The 21,370-nt window shown below is 45.8% G+C and overlaps 1 protein-coding gene across 5 annotated transcripts in view; it reads right to left on the reverse strand.

The window, feature by feature from the left end:
- LOC127573228 (arf-GAP with dual PH domain-containing protein 1-like) overlaps window positions 1–21,370 on the reverse strand; it is a 146,884-nt gene that overhangs the window by 22,167 nt on the left and 103,347 nt on the right. For all 5 annotated transcript variants that reach the window (XM_052021248.1, XM_052021247.1, XM_052021249.1 and 2 more), the window contains one exon: window positions 607–719. In XM_052021248.1, the coding sequence (XP_051877208.1) occupies window positions 607–719 (113 nt within the window). The remainder of the gene's footprint in view (window positions 1–606; window positions 720–21,370) is intronic.

A 21,370-nucleotide genomic window follows, 5' to 3' on the forward strand; every position in this document is an offset into this window, starting at 1 on the left:
GAGGAGGAAGATTTGACTCCATTTCGCCCGTTGGCAGCTTCTTTGTTCTACCCACCCGAGGGGCGCCGTCTGTCCTCCCACTGAAATCGGCCAGCTCAGCACAGACCGGGAACCCAAGCTGCTCCTCGCCATCAAGTGACGGAACCCAGCCCCACACCCACCTCCCCTGCACGCATGTCCACCGCACCCCCTCCCCCGCATGCACGTCCACCGCACCCCCTCCCCCACTCCCACTTCCTCTAACTCCCTCTACCTCCACACCTTGAACACTCTCCTTAATAAGAAGAAATGCCTTTACTCAGAGGGTTACAGACCGTTGGAACTCAACAGACAGCTGTGGAGACTCAGTCACTGAATATGCTCGAGGCCAAGATCGGTAGACTTGTGGACATTAAGGGAATCAATGGATATGGGTCAGTGCTGGAAAGCAGAGATGGGGCCCAACATCTGTAAGTGGTGGAGCAGGCTTGAGGTCAGTGTGGTCTACTCTCACTGTTGCTCACCTTCCCTGTTCCAACTTCCATCTCAAAGTCTCGTGCTAGTTCCACGTTTCACCACACTACTGTCAAAGGTACATTAGCGCAGGTGATCAACTTGCCAACTTACATCGTGTTTGTTGAAATATTTCAGGACACCTTCTCGCTCGGACAATATAAACTTCCTGCTTAAGAACTGACCATTATCACGCCCTCGCTTCCACAGAAAGCCTTCTCTGTAACCTGGAAAGAAATGTAACAAGGTGATAAATACATATCCAGAGGATAACAGCTCTCCTCATTGTAACTTCAGAGAAATTAAAACTAAAAATAAGAATCCGATACTTGAAATCTAAAGTAAAAGTGCTGGAATTACTTCTCCCATTCTCTCATTGGCCAGATAACCTCATTTCTCATTGGACAGACACCCAGAGAATTGTCCATATGTATAATGAGCTGCCAGAGGAAGTGGTTGAGGCAGGTACATTAACAACATTGAAAAGGTACTTGGACAGGTACATGGATAGGAAAGGTTTACAGGGATATGGGCCAAATAGGACTAGCTTAGATGGGAGTCTTGGTCGGCATGGACCAGTTGGGTCAAAGAGCCTGTTTCCGTACTATGACCTTGTTTACAGCTTATCCCCATGGATAACCTGGCTTTTCCCTACCAGAGACATACCCCTCCCTGCAGTTTAACAAGCTTCTTTTGTCTCCTTCCCAGTTCTAGAACATACATAGAACATTACAGCACAGTACAGGCCCTTCGGCCCACAATGTTGTGCCGACATTTTATCCTGCTCTAAGATCTATCTCACCCTTCCCTCCCACATAGCCCCCCATTTCTCTATCATTCATGTGCCTATCTAAGAGTGTCTTAAACGTCCCTAATATATCTGTCTTCACCACCTCTGCCGGCAGTGCGTTCCACGCACCCACCACTCTCTGTGTAAAAAACTTACCTCTGACATCCCCCTTATACCTTCCTCCAATCATCTTAAAATTATGTCCCCTCGTGTTAGCCATTTCCGCCCTGGGACAAAGTCTCTGACTGTCCACTCGATCTATGCCTCTTATCATCTTGTACACCTCTATCAAGTCACCTCTCATCCTCCTTCGCTCCAAAGAGAAAAGCCCGAGCTCACTCAACCTATCCTCATAAAGCATGCTCTCCAATCCAGGCAACATCCTGGTAAATCTCCTCTGCACCCTCTCTAAAGCTTCCACATCCTTCCTATAATGAGGCGACCAGAACTGAACACAATACTCCAAGTGCGGTCTAACCAGAGTCCTATAGAGCTGCAACATCACCTCGCGGCTCTTGAACTCAATACCCCGACTAATGAAGGCCAACACTCCATACGCCTTCTTAACAACCCTATCGACCTGCGCAGCAACCTTGAGGGATCTATGGGCATGGACCCCAAGATCCCTCTGTTCCTCCACATTGCTAAGAGTCCTGCCATTAACCTTGTATTCTGCCTTCAAATTCGATCTCCCGAAGTGTATCACCTTACACTTATCCGGGTTGAACCCCGATGAAGGGTGTTTGACCTTAAACATTAACTCTGTTTCCCTTCCCGCAGAAGTGCCCTGATCTGCTGAGTATTTGCGGCATTTTCTGTTTTTATTATGAGCTTGGGAAAAATATTTTCTTCTTCAAGATGGTTTCCGTTACTATGGAATTCATCAAGGGAATACTTCAGACATATTCAAGGGGAATTTTCCTATACACAGGAAAGAGAAATGCAATGGACAGTTGTGCCATAGAGTTAACTCCCTCCACGGATGCTGTTGGACTTGCTGAGTATTTTGCGCAGGCTACTGCATTTATTTCAGATTTTTGGCATCTGCAGTATTTTGCTTTTGGAAGGGTGCACTGGCAGGATGAGAGGAAGTTGGGTGGGAGAAGGTTCCTGAGGACCATGAACACCTGGGCTCTTTCTACACTGCGATATCCCACGTACACAACTAACTGACGGGACAAGGTTTCATTCTCTGCCGAGAATTTCCTCGATGATTGGAAAGTGAATGATGTGGACAGATCATTGGGTGTATTTAAAGAGGAGGTCGATACATTTTTGAAAGATCAGGGAACTGAGGGCTCTGGGGAACTGGCACAGAACAGGAGACGAGTCCTGGGACAGATCAGCCAATGGGGGCCTGAGCAGCCTAATTCCTGCTCACTGAAGGATGAAGCACAAGATAAATTAGGGTAAACAAGGCCTATGCGCCACATGGGATGAGCTTGGTCAGTATGGATGAGTTGGGCCAAAGGGCCTGTTTCCCTGCTGTATTACTGTTATGAATCAATTTGATCCCATGTACCTGAAAAAAAATTACAGCCACAGATGTTGAACATTTGGGTCTTGCTATGCCATGTTTTGTGTTGGAATATTTGCTGCTGGAATTGGATAGAAAGCCAAGGGTGAATGTTTCACAGTGGAAGCTGGAGACAGCCCTGGAGGATGAAGGGACCAAGCCAGGAAACCTTTGAGCTTTTATAAATTATTGTCTGGCTGGGTTCTAATTAATGAGAGAATATTTAGCATCACTAATGGTTCAGACAGGCCAAGGGTAGGGACGACTGCCTTTCCTACGGTGATCACACTTCAAATTTATTTATCGGCTGCAGAACACCTTGGGCTGGTCTAATATCTGCTTTACAGGTAATGTTCTTTCTCTGTCCAATGGCACATATAATCGGATGATGGTAAGTGCAGATGAAGCTGCACCCTCTGTCTGACCCAAACCGAGACCTCATCCCTGTCACTCTGTGCAATGATTCCCATTCTGACAATCCTCAGTTATAAAAACACTCAGCCACTGTTCAAATCCCCCTATAACCTCCTCACCCTCTCTCTCTGTAAACTCCTCCAGCCCAACTTCACTCTAAAATTTCCACACTCCTCCAATTCTGGCCTCATAATCATCTCTGAAGTTAATCGCTCCACCACTTTACCAGCCTATGTCCCCAGCTCTGGAATTCCCTTCCAAAATCTCTCTTCCCCATCTTCCTTTAGGATACTTCTTGAAAGCTGAAGCTTTGATCAGTGTCAAATTTAATTGGATTATGTTTCTGTGGGTAGCTATGGGACATCTTACCATATTACAGGTGTATTGGTTTATTATTGTCACGTGTACCAAGGTACAGTGAAAGACTTGTCTTGCATACCGATCGTACAGGTCAATTCATTACACAGTGCATTGAGGTAGTACAGGGTAAAAACAATAACAGAATACAGAGTGAAGTGTCACAGCTACAGGGTATTGCAGGTAGCCAATAAGGTGCAAGGTCATAACAAAGTAGATTGTGAGATCAAGAGCCCATCTCGTCATGTAAGGGAACCATTCAACAGTCTTACCACAGTGGGATAGAAGCTGTCCTTGAGCCTGGTGGTATGTGCCCCCAGGCTTCTGTATCTTCCGTCTGATGGAAGAGGAGAGAAGAGAGAATGACCTGGGTGGGTGGGGCCTTTGATTATGCCGGCTGCTTCACCAAGGCAGCGAGAGGTATAGACAGAGTCCATGGAGGGGAGGCTGGTTTCCATGATGTGCTGAGCTGTGTCCACAACTCTCTGCAGTTTCTTGCAGTCCCAGGCAGAGCAGTTGCCATACCAAGCCGTGATGCATCCAGATAGGATGCTTTCTATGGTGCATCGATAAAAGTTGGTGAGTGTCAAAGGGGACATGCCAAATTTCTTTAGCCTCCAGAGGACGAAGAGGCGCTGGTGAGCTTTCTTGGCTGTGGCATCTACGTGGTTGGACCAGGATAGGCTATTATATGTAAGTAGCTGAAGTTGGATTGACTGATCCCCTATGGCTAAAATTGACATCAATTACTGAAAGAATGATATCTGGTAGTTAAATGATCTTTCCCTTCCCCTTCTATCCTTGCACTCCACAACATTGCAGGAGGGTGGTTTAACAAGGATCTTTCACGCAAGTTGTTAGTTTAACTATTAGTAATGGTTTACTATTGTCACATGTATGGAGATACAGTGAAAAGCTTTTGTTTTGCGTGCCATCCAGGCAGATCATGCCGTACATAATTACATCGAGGTAGTAAAGAGAAATCAGAATGCAGAATATAGTGTTGCAATTACAGAGAAAGTACAGTGCAAATAAAGTGCAAGGGCCACGACGAGGTAGATTGGAAGATCAAGAGCTCAAGAGTTCATCTTCTAACGTATGAGAGGTCTGTTCAAGAGTCTGATAACAGTGGGATAGAAGCTGTCCTTGTGGTATACGAGCCTGGTGGTATGTGCCCTCAAGCTCTTGTATCTTCTGCCCGATGGGAGAGGGGAGAAGAGAGAATGACCGGGGTGTGGGGGGTGGGGTGTCCGTGATTATGTCAGCTGCTTTCCCGAGGCAGCAGGAAGTGTAGACAGGGTCAGTGGAGGGGAGGCTGGTTCGCGTGATGGACTGGGCTGTGCCCACAACTCTCTGCAATTTCTTGCGGTCTTAGGCAGGGCAGTTGCCATACCAAGCTGTGGTGCATCCGGACAGGACGATTGATGGTAAGAGATGAATATGGTAGCCTGGTGTAATTGGACTAGTATTCCAGAGACCCACACAAATAAGTTGAAGAGAGTTCAAATCCCACAAGGGCAGCTAGGGAAATGAACTGCAGTTAATTATGATAGTGAATTTCAAGAGCTGCTTTGGGTAACATTGACCACGATTTGTTGTAAATGGATTAGTATGGCCCTGAGGGAGGAAATCTACCGAAATTACCCAACTCTGCTGTCAAACTCAAATACTATTACAAATTAATAATGCTATTTTTATATTTAAAAAAACAAGCACTTAAAACACTAAGAAGTGATTAAATACATTTAATAAAGAAAATTGCCTTCCACTCAAACTGCAACTGTTTCTGTCTACTAAAGTTAATGGGACCAGTGGCTCTTGCTGGTTTAACCTGCTGGAGACTTGCACAAGTGCTGGGAACCTATGAAATTTCCCTTTCCCTTCCCCACCAGAACTCTTTCAGGGGTTCAATGGCAGAGTGCAACTCTCCCGGGATCGGTGATGAGGTTTGGAGCTTGAACTCTGAATGGTATCCGTGTCCAAGGGTAAATCCAACCCTCAGATTGCCAGCGTGATTTAAAAAAATTGGACAAACGACAAACCCTTAACGGCCCTCCGAATGGCTTTGATTCTCATCCAGCAACTCTGGTTTAAACTGCAGAATTCCTTCCCTGAATCTCGTCACCTCTCTCTTCCTTCGTAATCAGTTGTTCTGTTACCTCCTGTGTGTCTCAGTGTTACAATCCAATTTGCAACACGTGTGTGTACTGTTCTAGACTGTTTTTACTTTAAGTGCAACTTGCTGTTGTCTTTGTTGGAGGCGTATCCTTTCCATGCTCAATTGACTTACAATTGCAATCTAGACACAAAGGACTGGGATAAGCCAGTAAAAGAGCAGGAATTACCTGCAGGAGATAAGCAGAGGAGAGCAGGGAGCTGGAGTCGCCAGCAGCCCTCTCTCCTGTCCTGAAGTAAACATCCATTTACGTGCAAGTTGAGAGTTCCTGACAGAAACCACATTCTGAGTATCCTGGCACCAACTAGTCGCAGACGTGGTACTACGTGACAGCAGATATTTCCAACACAGCCACAGAAGTGAAATGCCCAGGAGTCGTCTATTCATCCCATTGAATCCATACTTGCTCCTGGTACACCAATCTCTGCTATTTTCCCTGCTCTTTCCACACAGCCCTGCAAATTATTTTCATTCAAATACCCTCCAATTCCCTTTTGAAAGCCCTCATTCTGCTTCCAAGGAGTGAATTCTAGATCATAACAACTCACTGTGTGTATTTAATAAAAAATCCCTCATGTGCTCCCTGTATCTGTTGTCTAAAATGTTAAATCTGTGCCTCCTGGATCTTGAATCAGCTACAAATGGAAAGATCTCCCATCTTCCCTCAGCCCTGATCTTGTCCACCTCTGAGATCTCCCCTCAACCTCTTCTGTTCCAAGGAGAAGCAGTTCAGCTCCTCCCTGCTCTCCTCTGCTTATCTCCTGTAGGTGATTCCTGCTCTTTTACTGGCTTATCCCAGTCCTTCGTGTCTAGATTGCAATTGTCAGTCAATTGAGCATGGACAGGATACGTCTCCAACAAGGACATACTCTCCTCTCTTCTATCGGGTAGAAGATACAGGATACGTACCACCAGACTTAAGGACAGCTTCTACCCCACTGTGATAAGACTATTAAACGGTTCCCTTATATAATGAGATGGACTATGACCTCACAGTCTACCGTGTTGTGACCTTGCACCTTATTGCACTGCACTTTCTCTGTAGCTGTGACACTTTACTCTGTACTGTTATTGTTTTTACCTGTACCACCTCAACACACACTGTACTAACTCAATGTAACTGCACTGTGTAATGAATTGATCTGTACGATCGGTATGCAAGACAAGTTTTTCACTGTACCTCGGTACAAGTGACAATAATAAACCAATACCAAACCAAAACTGGAGATCACCCCTCAAATCAGTCTTGCAAACATCTTCAGCACCTTCCCTTGGAACTTCACATTCTCAAGACTCCTCTGGTTGACAGGAGCTTGAAAGCCAACACTACATCAGCTCATGCGCTTTAGACAGACGTCAGTTATTTGTGGTCATCTGACTTCCTAGTCTAGTTTCATTATAAGGGCCAGCACTGATATCCTGCACAGGAAGATCTTTTGCAAAGTACAGTGTTTTTGTGCAACACATTAATGGACTTGATCCAAGACCCAATTGTTCAACACAATCATATATTTGTATGTAGGTCACAAACTTCAGAAGCAAAAACGGAAAATGCTGGAAAAACTCAGCAGGTCAGGCAACATCAGCGGAAAGAGAAGCAGTAAGTATTTCGGATTTGAGACCCTTCATTAGAACTGGGAGAGAGATGCAATTAGGTTTTAAGTAGGTGGGAAGGTAGGAAAGGGACGTGTACAACAAGGGAATGTATGTGATAGGATGAGTTGAAATTATATCAACACATTACTACACAGGCCTAGTAGCTTGATGGTGAGGTGATGGGATTTGCCAAATGACATGCACACTAAAGGAGACCGCTGGGCAGGCCCAATGATACCAAATGGTATAGAAATCATAATGGCACTTGTGTAAAGTTCACACTAAACAGGACCCTGACTGGAAGGTCAAAATCTGCACCCGTGTTAGTTACACCATAGAATTGGTAATTGGTTTATTATTGTCACATGTACTGAGACTGAGTGAAAAACTTTGTTTGCATGCCATCCATACAGATCATTTCAAAACACAAGTACATCGAGGTAGTACAAAGGGAAAAGCAATAAAAGAATGCAGAATATAGTGTTACAGTCACAGTGCTGGTAGATAATAAGGTGCAAGGGCCATGATGAGGCAGATTGAGAGATCAAGAATTCATCATTATCATACAAGAGGTCCATCAAGAGTCTTATAAGAAGCCCTTTTAGTGTTAGGTATCCTTTGAGATTGTGGGCCACACATCACCCAATGGTCCACATTCTATTGAGCCAACAGCAGTGACTGTGGCATTAATGGAAAATTGGCTCTACTGAGCTGGATGACACAGATCAAACACAACTTACTGAATGGCAGCACAGTGGAGGGGCCGAATGGCTTTCTCCTCTTCCAATGTTTAAAGCTTATAGCTATTTGTTTGAGCGTATACTCCTGGTTCTCTGGTGCCACGGAGGTTTGATGTTCGCACCGTGCGTCTGTGCTCGATATAACTCGATGGTTTCCCCTACCCCCACCCCAGTTACAGCTGTGGCTTATTTCTGGGGTCTTTTGATCTCCAGCCGGGGCCCAAATTCAAGTGGTCAGCAGAGCTCCCACCCGAAATCGTCAGCCGGCCAAACTCAAAAATAAACCTTGTCCCGTGCACCATTAATTCTTGAATGACAAGCACATTGAGTGCTCATTGGCTGCCTGCCATTTGACATCAGCAACACCATACAATGAGGTGGAGCCCTAAAAATTCTCTCTTTTCAGTTATTTATCCAGATGTGCTTCTGGATTGAGTTGTCTACTCCCTGGCAGTGCATTCCAGACCCCAATCACCCACTGTGTTTCATAAAATTTCAATGCGCTACTTTTGGTTCATATGCCAATCTTCAATTCTTGTCCCCTGGTTCTTGACCCCTCCACCAATGGGAACAGTGTCTTACGAAATAGCCCTCAATTTAAATACCTTTGTCAGATATCCATACAACCTTCTCTGCTTCAAGGAGAACCACTCCAGATTCTCCTCTCTATACAGAAAACTAAAGTCCGTCATCCCTGGAAAAATTTTGGGAAATCTCTTCTGCATCCTCTCCAAAACCTTCACACCTTTCCTCAAGTATAGTGTCCAGAACTAAATGCGATACTCCAGCTGTGGCCAGAACAATGTTTTATAGAGAATATAGAACAATGTTTTATAGAGAATATAGAACAGTACAGCACAGAAACAGGCCCTTCAGCCTATGGTGTTGTGCTGGAGTAATTAAACATCTAACTAAACTAATCCCTTCTGCCTACAGAACGTCCATATCCCTCCATTCTCTGCACATTCATGTGTCTACGAGTCTCTTAAACACCTCTGTCATATCTGCCTCCACCACCACCCCTGGCAGCACATTCCAGGCACCCACCACTCTCTGTGTAAAATAACTTGCCCTGCACATCTGCTTTCAACTTTCCCCCTCTCACCTTAAATGCATGCCCTCTAGTATGACACATTTTGACCCTGAGAAAGAGATATCAGCTGTCTACTCCATCTATGCCTCTTATAAACTTCTGTCAGGTCTCCCCTCAGCTTCTGCTGCTCCAGAGAAAAGAACAAGTCTGTCCAACCTCTCATTATAGCACATGCCCTCTAATCCAGGCAGCATCCTGGTGAACCTCTTCTGCACCCTCTCCAAAGCCTCCACATCCTTCCTGTAATGGGGCGACCAGAATTGAATGCAGATGCAGCCTAATCAGAGTTTTACGAAGCTGCAGCATAACTTTCTGACTCTTGAACTCAGTGCCTCGACTAATAAAGGCAAGCATGCCATACGCCTTCTTTACCAACCTATCAACCTGTGCAGCTACTTCAGGGATCTATGGACTTGGACTCCAAAATCCCTTCAAAAAAGTTCATCATTAGTCCCTTATTCTTGTATTCTTGCCTCTCTTTATAAAACCCAGGATCCCATATGCTTTTTTTTTATTATAAAGGACTTTCTCAATTTGCTCTGCCAATTTCAATGAACTAAACACACTTAGTTCAGATTTCTGTCTTGACCCCTTTTTAGAATTGTGCCCCCTTGTTCCTCTTCTCATTCTCCCTACCTAGGTGTAACATGCTGCAGTTCTCTGCACAAGTAACTACACATCACATCAACTTTAAGACTGAGTAGGAGATTCATTGCACGGGGTTAAATGGGGACTGTTCTGTGCTGGGAACAAGTCAAGGCCTGAGGGCAAAAGGCAAACAGCCAAGTGTACAAGTTAATCAAGTCTGTGGCATTTAAGGTGCATGTCTTTGTGGAGCATATAATAGAGGAGGCTGCCCATGAGAACACCGGTATATCTTATCTTACTACATAGGAGTGCCTTGCTCAATATTAGAAAGAAATCCTCTGATATTCCGTTAGCTAGTTTCAGACTTTGCTATTTAATGGCACCATAATTAAATTAGCTGCTTGTTCTCCAGCAGCATGTTATAATACTTACCAGACCTTTCATCTTGCTTCAGTTTAATTAAAGTGTATGAACCAGTGACTGATGGAGTATTAATATTCTTTGAGAGGAGTGAGCATGGATCATTATCCATTTCATTACTGGGGCATGTGCAGTTGCCACCCCAGGGATCAGATCCAAGAAGTGACCTACATTGTAAAATGCAAGACCTCTGGCACTGTGACATTATGGGAACATCTTCAAGAAATGTTATGGGCAGAGGTGAAATGGAATCTCTTAAGATGCGGCATCCCTTCTCTCTGTGGGCTATTCATTCTCAATGATTTAAGGCAACATTTAAAACAAGTCCCTAGCATCTCGAGAAATTTTTTACTTATTCACTTGGGCACTTATGGCCTTCGAGAAGGTGGTGTCGGATCCAGTTATTTTTGAATCCGCAGGTTCTTTCAGGAGTCCAAGTTGGTGCTTCACAAAGTTTTACTGGAAAAGGTTAAAACCAAGAAACAGTCACAGAGCACATGGCACTGGCTTTACTACTGGGAGATGAGCTGAGCTAAAAATGAGCTGGGGGAAGGGGGAAGAGAGCAAGAGAGAGAGAGAGACAGAGAGAGGGATTAACAAAAAATGACACCTTTTATACCAGAGATAAGAGGTGCTCCTTAGCTAACAATAGTCCAATCAGGAAACCTATCAGATACCTGTGGCCAAACCAACCAATGAGAAAACACGTATTCACCTGACAGACGAACCAATGAGCTATAAAGTGGTTATACCTTGTACAGCCACTTGAGGTGTATTAAATACTATACGTGTTAAAAAACGACAGAAAACAGTCGAATCCCACAGTGGTGAGCTGCCTTCTTGAACTGTTGCAGTCCATGTGATGAACGTGCTCCTACAGTGTTGATGGGGTTCCAGGATGTAGACCCAATGCCAATGAAAGATCGGTGATAGGTCAGGATAGTGTGCAACTTGGGAGGGGAAAATGCAGTGGGTGATGTTCCCAAATGGCTGCTGCCCTTGGTGGTAGAGATCACGAGTTCAGGAGGCACTGTGATTGTGCCCTGGGCATTATGCCACTGCACACAGGGATGGTAGAGAGAGTGAATGTTTCGATCTATCACACAAAGAAATATTGCTGCAACAGTTCCAGGGAGCGAGGATTTCACCCAGCAGGTTACCCTGCAACTTATTCTTCCTCACACACACATTCTCCTTTGATTTCGTTTTGCCACTTACCTCCAACTAAGGGGTAAATTCCAGGATCGAGTTAGCCTACCAACCTGCCCATTTTTGGGATGAGGCAGGAAGCCAAAGCAACTGGTGGAAAACCACGTGGTCACAGGGAGAACGCACAGACTCCGCACAAACCCGGGTCCCTGTGGCTGAGAGGAAGCAGCACTAACTGCTGCAAAACCCATTGGGTGCAGGGAGATGTGGGCACAGCCTGGTCCGTCACAAGCACAGCCCTCCCCACCACTGACAACATCTATAGGAGGCACTGCCTCAGGAAGACAGCATCTATCATCAAGGATCCCCACCATTCGGGCCATGCCACCGTCTCGCCGCCACTGTCAAGCAGGAGGTACAGAAGCCTGAAGTCCCACACCACCAGGTTCAGGACCAGCTACTTCCCTTCAACCATCAGGTTCTTGAACCGACCTGCACAACCCTAACCCCACCTCAGCAATGGAACACTACAAGACCATCTCTTGCACTACCACAGACTTATCTTCAATTGTGTCTTTGTTTTTTTTTGGCACTAAGGTCTTGTTTTTGCACATTCTTTTATTTTTCATTGCATGGTATAATTTTATGTACAATTTGTATTCTGTGTGTTGTGTGTGATGCTGCTGCAAGCAAGTTTATTATTGTACTGTGTGACACACGGTCCGCCTATGTCTGTGTGGGTTTACTCTGGGTGCTCTGGTTTCCTCTCACATTCCAAAGACGTACGGGTTAGGAAGTTGTGGGCATGCTAAGTTGGCGCTGGAAGTGTGGCGACACTTGTGGGCTGCCCCCAGCACACTCTACGCAAAAGATGCATTTCACTGTGTGTTTCGATGTACTTGAGACTAATAAAGATGTCTTATCTCATTGTACTTGCGCACGTGACAATAAACTTGACTTGGTGGGCTCGATCCCTCCTCACAGTGTCACTCCCAGCAAATCAGTCTGGAAAACCTCTGCTGCACTCCATTGATGGAGAGTATATCGTTTCTCAGGTAAGGATACCAAAAGTGCACACAGTTCTCCTGGTGTGGCCCACCAAGGCTCTGCACAATTACAGCAAGACATCCTTGCTCCTGTACACAAATTCTCTACTTCCTCAGGAGGCTAAAGAAATTCGGTATGTCCCTTTGACACTCACCAACTTTTATCGATGCACCACAGAAAGCGTCCTATCTGGATGCATCACGGCTTGGTACGGCAACTGCTCTGCCCAGGACCGCAAGAAACTGCAGAGAGTTGTGGACACAGCCCAGAGCGTCACGGAAACCAGCCTCCCCTCCTTGGACTCTGTCTTTACCTCTTGCTGCCTTGGTGAAGCAGCCAGCATAATCAAAGACCCCACCCACCCGGGTCATTCTCTCTTCTCTCCTCTTCCATCAGGTAGAAGATACAGGAGCCTGAGGGCACATACCACCAGGCTTAAAGACAGCTTCTACGCCACTGTGATAAGACTATTGAACGGTTCCTTTATACGATGAGATGGACTCTGACCTCACAATCTACCTTGTTGTGACCTTGTACCTTATTGCATTGCACTTCATCTGTAGCTGTGACACTTTACTCTGTACTGTTATTGTTTATACCTGTACTACCTCAATGCACTCTGTACTAACTCAATGTAACTGCACTGTGTAATGAATTGACCTGTACGATCGGTGTGCAAAACAAGCTTTTCATTGTACCTCGGTACAATTGACAATAATAAACCAATACCAATACCAAATACCAAGACAGCATTCACCTTAACTGCTGCTACACCTGCATCTGATTTCAGCACCTGAGTCCCTAATACAGTAACATTTCCCAGTCTATCATTATTTAAATAATAGTCTGCCTTTCTGTTTGTTCTACCATTAGTTTGTCTTCAGCCAATTAACCACTGCCGTTGGCCAATGTTTTTCTCTGGGGTGAGTTACTACTCCAGCACTCGTTGGCAGAAGGCAGGGAAAAATACTGCTCAGTGGTTACACAAGAGATTGCAGATGCTGGAATCTGAAGCAACACACAATCGCTCAATGAACTCAGTGGGTCAAGCACCATCTGTTGGGGGGGGGGCGGGGTGGGGGGAGGGAAGAGAAGGAATTGTCAGCTGGTATCAAGGCTCCAATGCACAGCATCGCAAGAGGCTGCAGAGGGTTGTAGACTCAGCCAGCTCCATCACAGGCACAACCCTCCCCGCCATCGAGGACACCTTCAAGAGGCGGTGCCTCAAGACGGCGGCATCCAGCACTAAGGACCGTCACTACCCGGGACATGCCCTCTTCTCGTTACTACCATCAGGGAGGAGGTACAGGAGCCTGAAGACCCACACTCAACATTTCAAGAACAGCTTCTTCCTCTCCGCCATCAGGTTTCTGAACGGTCCATGAACCTTGTTATTCCTTTTTTTTGTACTATTTATTTTGTAATTTACAGTAATTATGTTTTGCACTGTACTGCTGTCACAAAAAAAATGAATTTCACATCATACAAGTCAGTGATAATAAACTTGATTCTGAACCCTGCATCAGACTCTGCTTGACCTGCTGAGTTCCTCCAGCAGATCGATCATTGCTCAGTGATTAGATGTATAAGTGGACTGCCAGTGCTGGAAACACTGGGAGGATTATTCCTTATGTTCCCAGGTTCAGTGATTGACTGTTTTAATTTGTGTATAAATGTGGAAGACACTGGTAAGGCCAGCATTTACTGCTCAGCCTTCATTGCTCTTGGGCAGGTGGGGGTGAGCCACCTTGAACCAGCCTTCCCGGTGAATGTAAGCCCACAGTGCTTTTGGGAAGGAAATTCCAGGATTTAGACCAACTGACGATGAAGGTTCGGCAACATAATTCCAAATCAGGATGGCATGTGTCTGGGAGGGGAACCTGCAGGGTGTGGCATTGCCAAGCAACCAGGAATAGAAAGTGGAAATCAGAATAGGGTTTATTATCACTGACATGTGTCATGAAATTTGTTGTTTTGCGGCAACAGTACAGTGCAAAGACATAAAAATTACTATAAGTTACAAAAATAAATAAATAGTGCAAAAGAGGAATAACGAGGTAGTGTTCATGGGTTCGTGGACCGTTCAGAAATCTGATGGCGGAGGGGGAGAAGCTGTTCCTGGATCGTTGAGTGAGGAAGTGGCCATCTCCTCAAAGAATCAAAATCGTAGAGGGCAAAAATGGAGACACCAGAGAGACTGCAGATGCTGGAGATCTGGAGCAACACACAAACTGCTGGAGGAACTCAGCGGGTCAGGCAACATCTATGCAGGGAAAATGGACAGTCAACGTTTTGAGCCGAGACCCTTCATCAGGACTGGAAAGAAAGGGAGATGGTCAGTGTTAAAGGGTGGGGGTGGGAAGGGGGGGGGCAAGAGCTGGCAGGTGATAGGTGGATCCAGGGGAGGGGGGTGGTGGGAGAGTGGGAATGATGTCAGAAGCCGGGAGGTGATAGGTGGAGGTGACGAAGGGCTGAAGGAGATGGAATCTGATAGGAGAGGACAGTGGACCATGGAATGAAGGGAAGGAGGTGGGGAGGGGAACTGGAGGGAGGAAGGTGTGTGGGTGAGGGGCAGATTGAGAGGGCAGGGGAGGGGAAAGAGATGGGGTGATGGGACTGGTGGGATAAAGGGGAGGGGGGGAGAAAAACTGAGGTGGGTGATTACTGGAAATGAGAGAAATCGATGTGCCGGCCGTCACAAAGATGGGTCCTTTCTGCCTACCTCGCCCACACCAACTGCGATGCCTGTCTACGCTAATCCCATTCTCTCAGGCCCATACTCCTCCACACCTTTCCTATCCAAGAACCTGTCCAAATGCCTTTTAAATGTTGCATTTTTATCTGCCTCCACCACCTCCTCTGGCAGCTCCTTCCAGGTACCAACATCCTCTGGAAAATATACTTCTCAGATCTCCTTTAATTTTTTTCCCTTCTCTCCTTAAACTTGTGCCCTCTAATTCTCCCAAATTAGACCAGAAGACATAGGAGCAGAACAAGGCCATTCGGCCCATCAAGTCTGCTCTGCCGTTCGATCGTGGCTGATTTATTTTTCCCCTCTCAACCCCATTCTCCTGCCTTCTCCCCGTAACCTTTGACGCCCTTACTAATCTAGAACCTATCAACCTCCGCTTTAAATACACCCAATGACTTGACCTCCACAGCCGTCTGCGGCAATGAATTCCACAGATTCACCACCCTCTGGCTAAAGGAAATCCCCCTCATCTCTGTTCTAAAGGGACCTCCTTCTATTCTGAGGCTTGGGGGGGGGAGGGGGAAGGGGGGGGATTAACTCACACTTTGACTACTGACTTAGGAACTGGGATCGTTGTCTGGGACTGATAGTTTTCCACTCATTCTAGAGTTTCATCCATCTGTGGGATAGACGATGGAGAAATATTTGATGATGAAAGGTCTTCCTTGATCTTTCTCTGCCACCTTCTATTCAACCCATTGAGCAACACCCTAAGGCAGTACGAAAACTGGAAAGTAGCTTCATTCATCATGCCATCTTGAATTGTCCACCAGTGTCACACCATGCAATGGCACAATTTAAACATTGGTATTGGTTTACTATTGTCACTTGTACCGAGGTACAGTGAAAAACTTGTCTTGCATACCGTTCGTATAGATCAATTCATGACACAGTGCATTGAGGTAGTACAGAGTAAAAACAATAACAAAGTACAGACTAAAGTGTCACAGCTACAGAGGAAGTGCATTGCAGGTAGGCAGTAAGGTGCAAGGTCAAACAAGGTAGATTGTGAGGTCAAGAGTCCATCTCATCGTATAAGGGAACCATTCAATAGTCTTAATACTGTAGAATAGAAGCTGGCCTTGAGCCTGGTGGTATGTGCCCTCAGGCTCCTGTATCTTCTGCCTGATGGAAGAGGAGAGAAGAGAGAAGAGAGAATGACCCGGGTGGGTGGGGTCTTTGATTATGCTGGCTGCTTCACCAAGGCAGCGAGAGGTATAGACAGAGTCCATGGAGGGGAGGCTGGTTTCCATGATGTGCTGGGCTGTGTCTACATCTCTCTGCAGCTTCTTGCAGTCTGAGGCAGAGCAGTTGCCATACCAAGCTACGATGCATCCAGATAGGATGCTTTCTATGGTGCGTCAATAGAAGTTGGTGAGTGTCAAAGGGGACATGCCAAATTTCTTTAGCCTCCTGAGGAAAGTAGAGGTGCTGGTGAGCTTTCTTGGCCGAGGTGTCTATGTGGTTGGACCAGGACAGGCTATTGGTGATGTTCACTCCTAGGAACTTGAAGCTCCTAGGAACCTGATAGGCTGTCACTTAAATCAAATTTATCTTGGGAATTTGTCCTTTCAAAGACTGAGCTCAGGACATTCCAAAGTGCTTTACATTCAATGAAAACAGAAAATGCGCAGCAAATCAGGGCACATTGGAACACTGCAGCCAATTTCCAGAGGCTCAAATGCAAATATCTCAGCTATCATTCCACTCCAGTACTGAGGGGCGGTGCTGCAGTGTGTGTGTGTGTGGTGTGTGTGTGTGTGTGTGTGTGTGTGTGTGTGTGTGTGTGTGTGTGTGTGTGTGTGTGTGTGTGTGTGTGTGTGTGTGTGTGTGGAAACAGGGGCCTGGTATTTGCTTCAGACACACCCAAGCTGCCTGCCAGGGTGGCAGATATAGGCTTGGGACAAGTATTGGTCAGAATGCCCTTCCTTGCTCTTACTCCCTGGTTTACTTTTCAGAGAATGTGCAGAACAAGATCCACTTTAGGCTCGGTATGCATGCAGTCCCTCATCGAGTTTACATAGCCTACATTCAGCAAATTATAAACCTTTGGTTAAAGATTGCAGGCTGGCATCTGCCTGATCTAAGCTTGGAATGTGAAGGCTTCAGCCCGCATCACATTCACCCTTCGATTCCCTTCCAAGTACAACACACAGAGGCTGGTGCTCTGTGGAGCTGCTAAAAATAAATTGAGTAAATATTGCATCACCTTCCCCAGTGACTGGGCTCTGTGGAGGTTTATGCTTCGGTTAAAGAAATAAAGGGAAAGAGAGAGGGGACAAAGGGTGGCCATCCCAGAAGCCCAGAAATAAGTCCTGCTCCTCACAGAATTCTTCCCCTCACCGTGCACTGCAGCCAGTTGGTGCAGGTGTGATCATCCCTGGAGTTTGACCTTTCTCTGCTTTTGAGACTGATGTAATGAACGAGTTGTGTGCAGCATTTTTTGAATGCTTCGGACCAGACTAGGGACAAGCACCGCACTCTGCGATCAGAGGGGAGCTATGGGGTGCAGTGCCAGCAGTTGGAATAGAGTCCCTAAATCAGCAGGGAAACAGGCCCTTCGGCCTACTGAGTTCGTGCTGACTCTAGACAGGTGAACAGATTGAGTGCTAAAACAGAAGATATGTCTGTAACCCTGTACTGGCCAAAATTTAAATTCCTCAGGAGGCTAAAGAAATTCGGTATGTCCCCTTTGACACTCACCCACTTTTATTGATGCACCTTAGAAAACATCCTACCTGGATGCATCATGGATTGGCATGGCAACTGCTCTGCCCGGGACCGCAAGAAACTGCAGAGACTTGTGGACACAGCCCAGCACATCACGGAAATCAGCCTCCCTTCCTTGGACTCTGTCCTTACCTCTCGCTGCCTTGGTGAAGCAGCCAGCATAATCAAAGACCCCACCCACCCACGTCATTCTCTCCTCTTCCATCAGGCAGAAGATACAGGAGCCTGAGGGCATGTACCACCAGGCTCAAGGACAGCTTCTAACCCACTGTGATTAGACTATTGAACGGTTCCCTTATACGATGAGATGGACTCTGACCTCACAATCAACCTTGTTATGACCTTGCACCTTATTGTCTACCTGCACTGCACTTGCCTGTAGCTGTGACGCTTTACTCTGTACTGTTATTGTTTTTACCTGTACTACATCAATGCACTCTGTACTAACCCAATGTAACTGCACTGTGTAATGAATTGACCTGTATGATTGGTGTGCAAGACAAGTTCTTCCACTGTATCTCGGTACAAGTGACATTAATAAACCAATACCACATTGTTGTCACTCCTAGTGGGACTCAGAAAACTAAGTCAAAGTTGCACAGACATCCTGTCATACAACATCCAGGAAAGTGCAGACCAGGTTTGAGTTCCATTGTGTTCAGTTCTAGTCAGCCCTTTACAGGAAGGATGTGGAGGCTTTGGAGAGGCTGCAGAAGATGTTCACCAAGATGCTGCCTGGATTAGAGGGTATTAACTATAAGAAGAGGTTGGACAAACTTGGGTTATTTTCTCTGGAGCATTGGAGGCTGAGGGGAGACCTGATAGAAGTTTATGACATTATGAGAGGCGTAGATAGGGTAGGTAGTCAGAATCCTTTCTCCCCAGAGTAGAAATGTCAAGTGCAAGAGGACATGCGTTTAAGGTGAGAGGGGGAAAGTTTAAAGGAGATGTGTGGGGCAAGTTATTTTCACACAAAGAGTGGTGGGTGCCTGGAACAGGTGGAAACAGAAATGATGGTGAGGTTTAAGAGGGTTTTAGACAGACACACAAATATGCAGGGAATGGAGGGATGTGGATCACGTGCAGGCAGAAGAGACTTAGTTTAATCTGGCATCATGTTCGGCACAGACATTGTGGGCCAAAGGGCCTGTTCCTGTGTTGTATGTCCTATGTCCCATAAGTGTCGTTACAGGCCAGTCCTAATTAAGCCACAAACACAACTACATGGCCCAAATCATCAATACTTAATTCCACAATTGTTCATTTAACTACTTAGATCCACTTCGACAGCAGGGACTCAGGCTGGTTCTGAAACACTTTCATTTTTGCGGCATCTCAATGTATTATTTAAAATACTCCTGTTGTCCCATAGGGGGTGGCCTCAACGCTTCCATCTGGAAACGCACTGCAGGCTTGCTGGGGTTGTCCAGCTACAATCACTCCATCAAAGCTCCAGGTTAACAGGGAAGTCCAGCAGTGACGTCCTGACCTGCCTCTTACAATGCAAAAGGCAGAGGCAAGAACAGTGCACAGAGGCAGAGAGGTCAATCCCATAGAGCAATTTTAATAGGTTGACATCGGTGGGACTCCAGACTCTTCTTCGGACTTTGCTTCCTGGGGTGATGCAGGTTTTGTTCATGTACCAATGACCATCTCAGCATTAGATATTTTTAAAAACTATAACAATGCACAATGCTATGTGCTTTTTCATCTGAATACCAGTCTCCTATAATTAGTTATTTTATAAGACAATATGACTGGATTAAAAAGCAACATTTACAACACTAATCACCAGAATATTATATGGACTGGAATAAAAATTTATGGAATCGTAAACAAATTCAAGTCTCATACTCATCTGATTACATTACTCTCCAATTAAGATGCTACTGTCATCGAGCAGGACCTGTCTCCAACATGAAGCAAGCCTGTCAATTCTGTTCAATCTAAGTATTTACGCCAAGCCAGTCGGGAGCTAAGGGAATTACTTCCTCAAAGCTCTGTTATCTCTTTCCAGAACAACGTGTTGTTATCAAGAATGAGAAGACACGAGATCCCTCCCTCCTGAGCTCATCCACCCACAGCCCTGCAGCTAATCAATAATATACAAACAGCCAGATGCTACACACTGCAGAGCAGGTAATGTGCATTAAGTAGACCTACATTTAATTCGTCGCTACAGGGCTAGAATCTAGCATCATATTTCACACCCAGTGAAGCTAATAAAATGAGATATCTTTATTAGTCACACGTACATCGAAACACACAGTGAAATACATCTTTTGTGTAGTGTTCTGGGGGCAGCCCGCAAGTGTCGCCACGCTTCCAACGCCAACATAGCATGCCCACAACTTCCTAACCTGTACGTCTTTGGAATGTGGGAGCACCCGGAGGAAACCCAAACAGACACGGGGAGAAGGTACAAATTCCTTACAGGCAGCGGCCGGAATTGAACCCGGGTCGCTAGCGCTGTAAAACGTTACGCTAACCGTTACACTACCGTGCACAGGCAGCTTACACATAGCACAGATGCATCCAAAGCGAGTTTTAATACTCTCAGGCACTGGCGGAGATCTGGGAGAAATGGTACTGGGAAAAGGGTACTTAAAGTGGAACTTATAATCACTCCTCACGGCCACAGGGCCCACTTCTGTGCTATACTTTGAGTTAGAGTTACAGAGTCAGAATTATACAGCACAGAAACAGGCCCTTCAGCCCAACTCATTCATGCCGACCAATGCTTGGAGCTGGTTTTGAAAACTATTGCTCTCCACATTGGTTAGTTGCTCAGCTGAATAATGAGCGTGGAACCGCTGTGGATTGAAGCATAAGTCACTCGTTCATTCCTGGTATTCTGGGTACTGAGCAGATGCATTGTCCACCGCCAAGTGATAGAGCTCCCAGGGCAGGTAGAACTGGTAGCCAAATCCCACTGGTCGTGCCTGATGCCCGTGACAACTCCAGTTTAGAATTGTACTCCTCGTGTTTAAACCCTTCTGTTCCCACCCTCCCCTCTCTCCAACACCAGGATATGGGCAATACTGACAGCAGTGTCTTCTACCGACATGTAACAATTACTTTGGTATTGGTTTAAAGATATCATATATAACAATAATAATATGATATACGATATGATATCTTTATTAGTCACATGCTTCTGACGCCAACACAGCACGCCCACAACTTCCTAACCCGTACATCTTTGGAATGTGGGAGGAAACCGGAGCACCCGGAGGAAACCCACGCAGACGCGGGGAGAACGTACAAACTCCTTACAGACAGTGGCAGGAATTGAATCCAGGTCGCTGGTGCTGTAATAGCGTTACGCTATCTGCTACACACCATGCCTGCATACCAAGATACAGTGAAAAACTTTTGTTTTGCATGCCATCTAGACAGATCATTCCATACATAATTACACTGAGGAAGTAAGAAGCAAACAGAATGCTCGATATGGTACTGCAGTTACAGAGAAAGCACAGTGCAAGTAGACGAACAAAAAGTGCAAGG

The sequence above is a fragment of the Pristis pectinata genome, chromosome 8, assembly GCF_009764475.1.
Source record: "Pristis pectinata isolate sPriPec2 chromosome 8, sPriPec2.1.pri, whole genome shotgun sequence".
NCBI lineage: Eukaryota > Metazoa > Chordata > Chondrichthyes > Rhinopristiformes > Pristidae > Pristis > Pristis pectinata.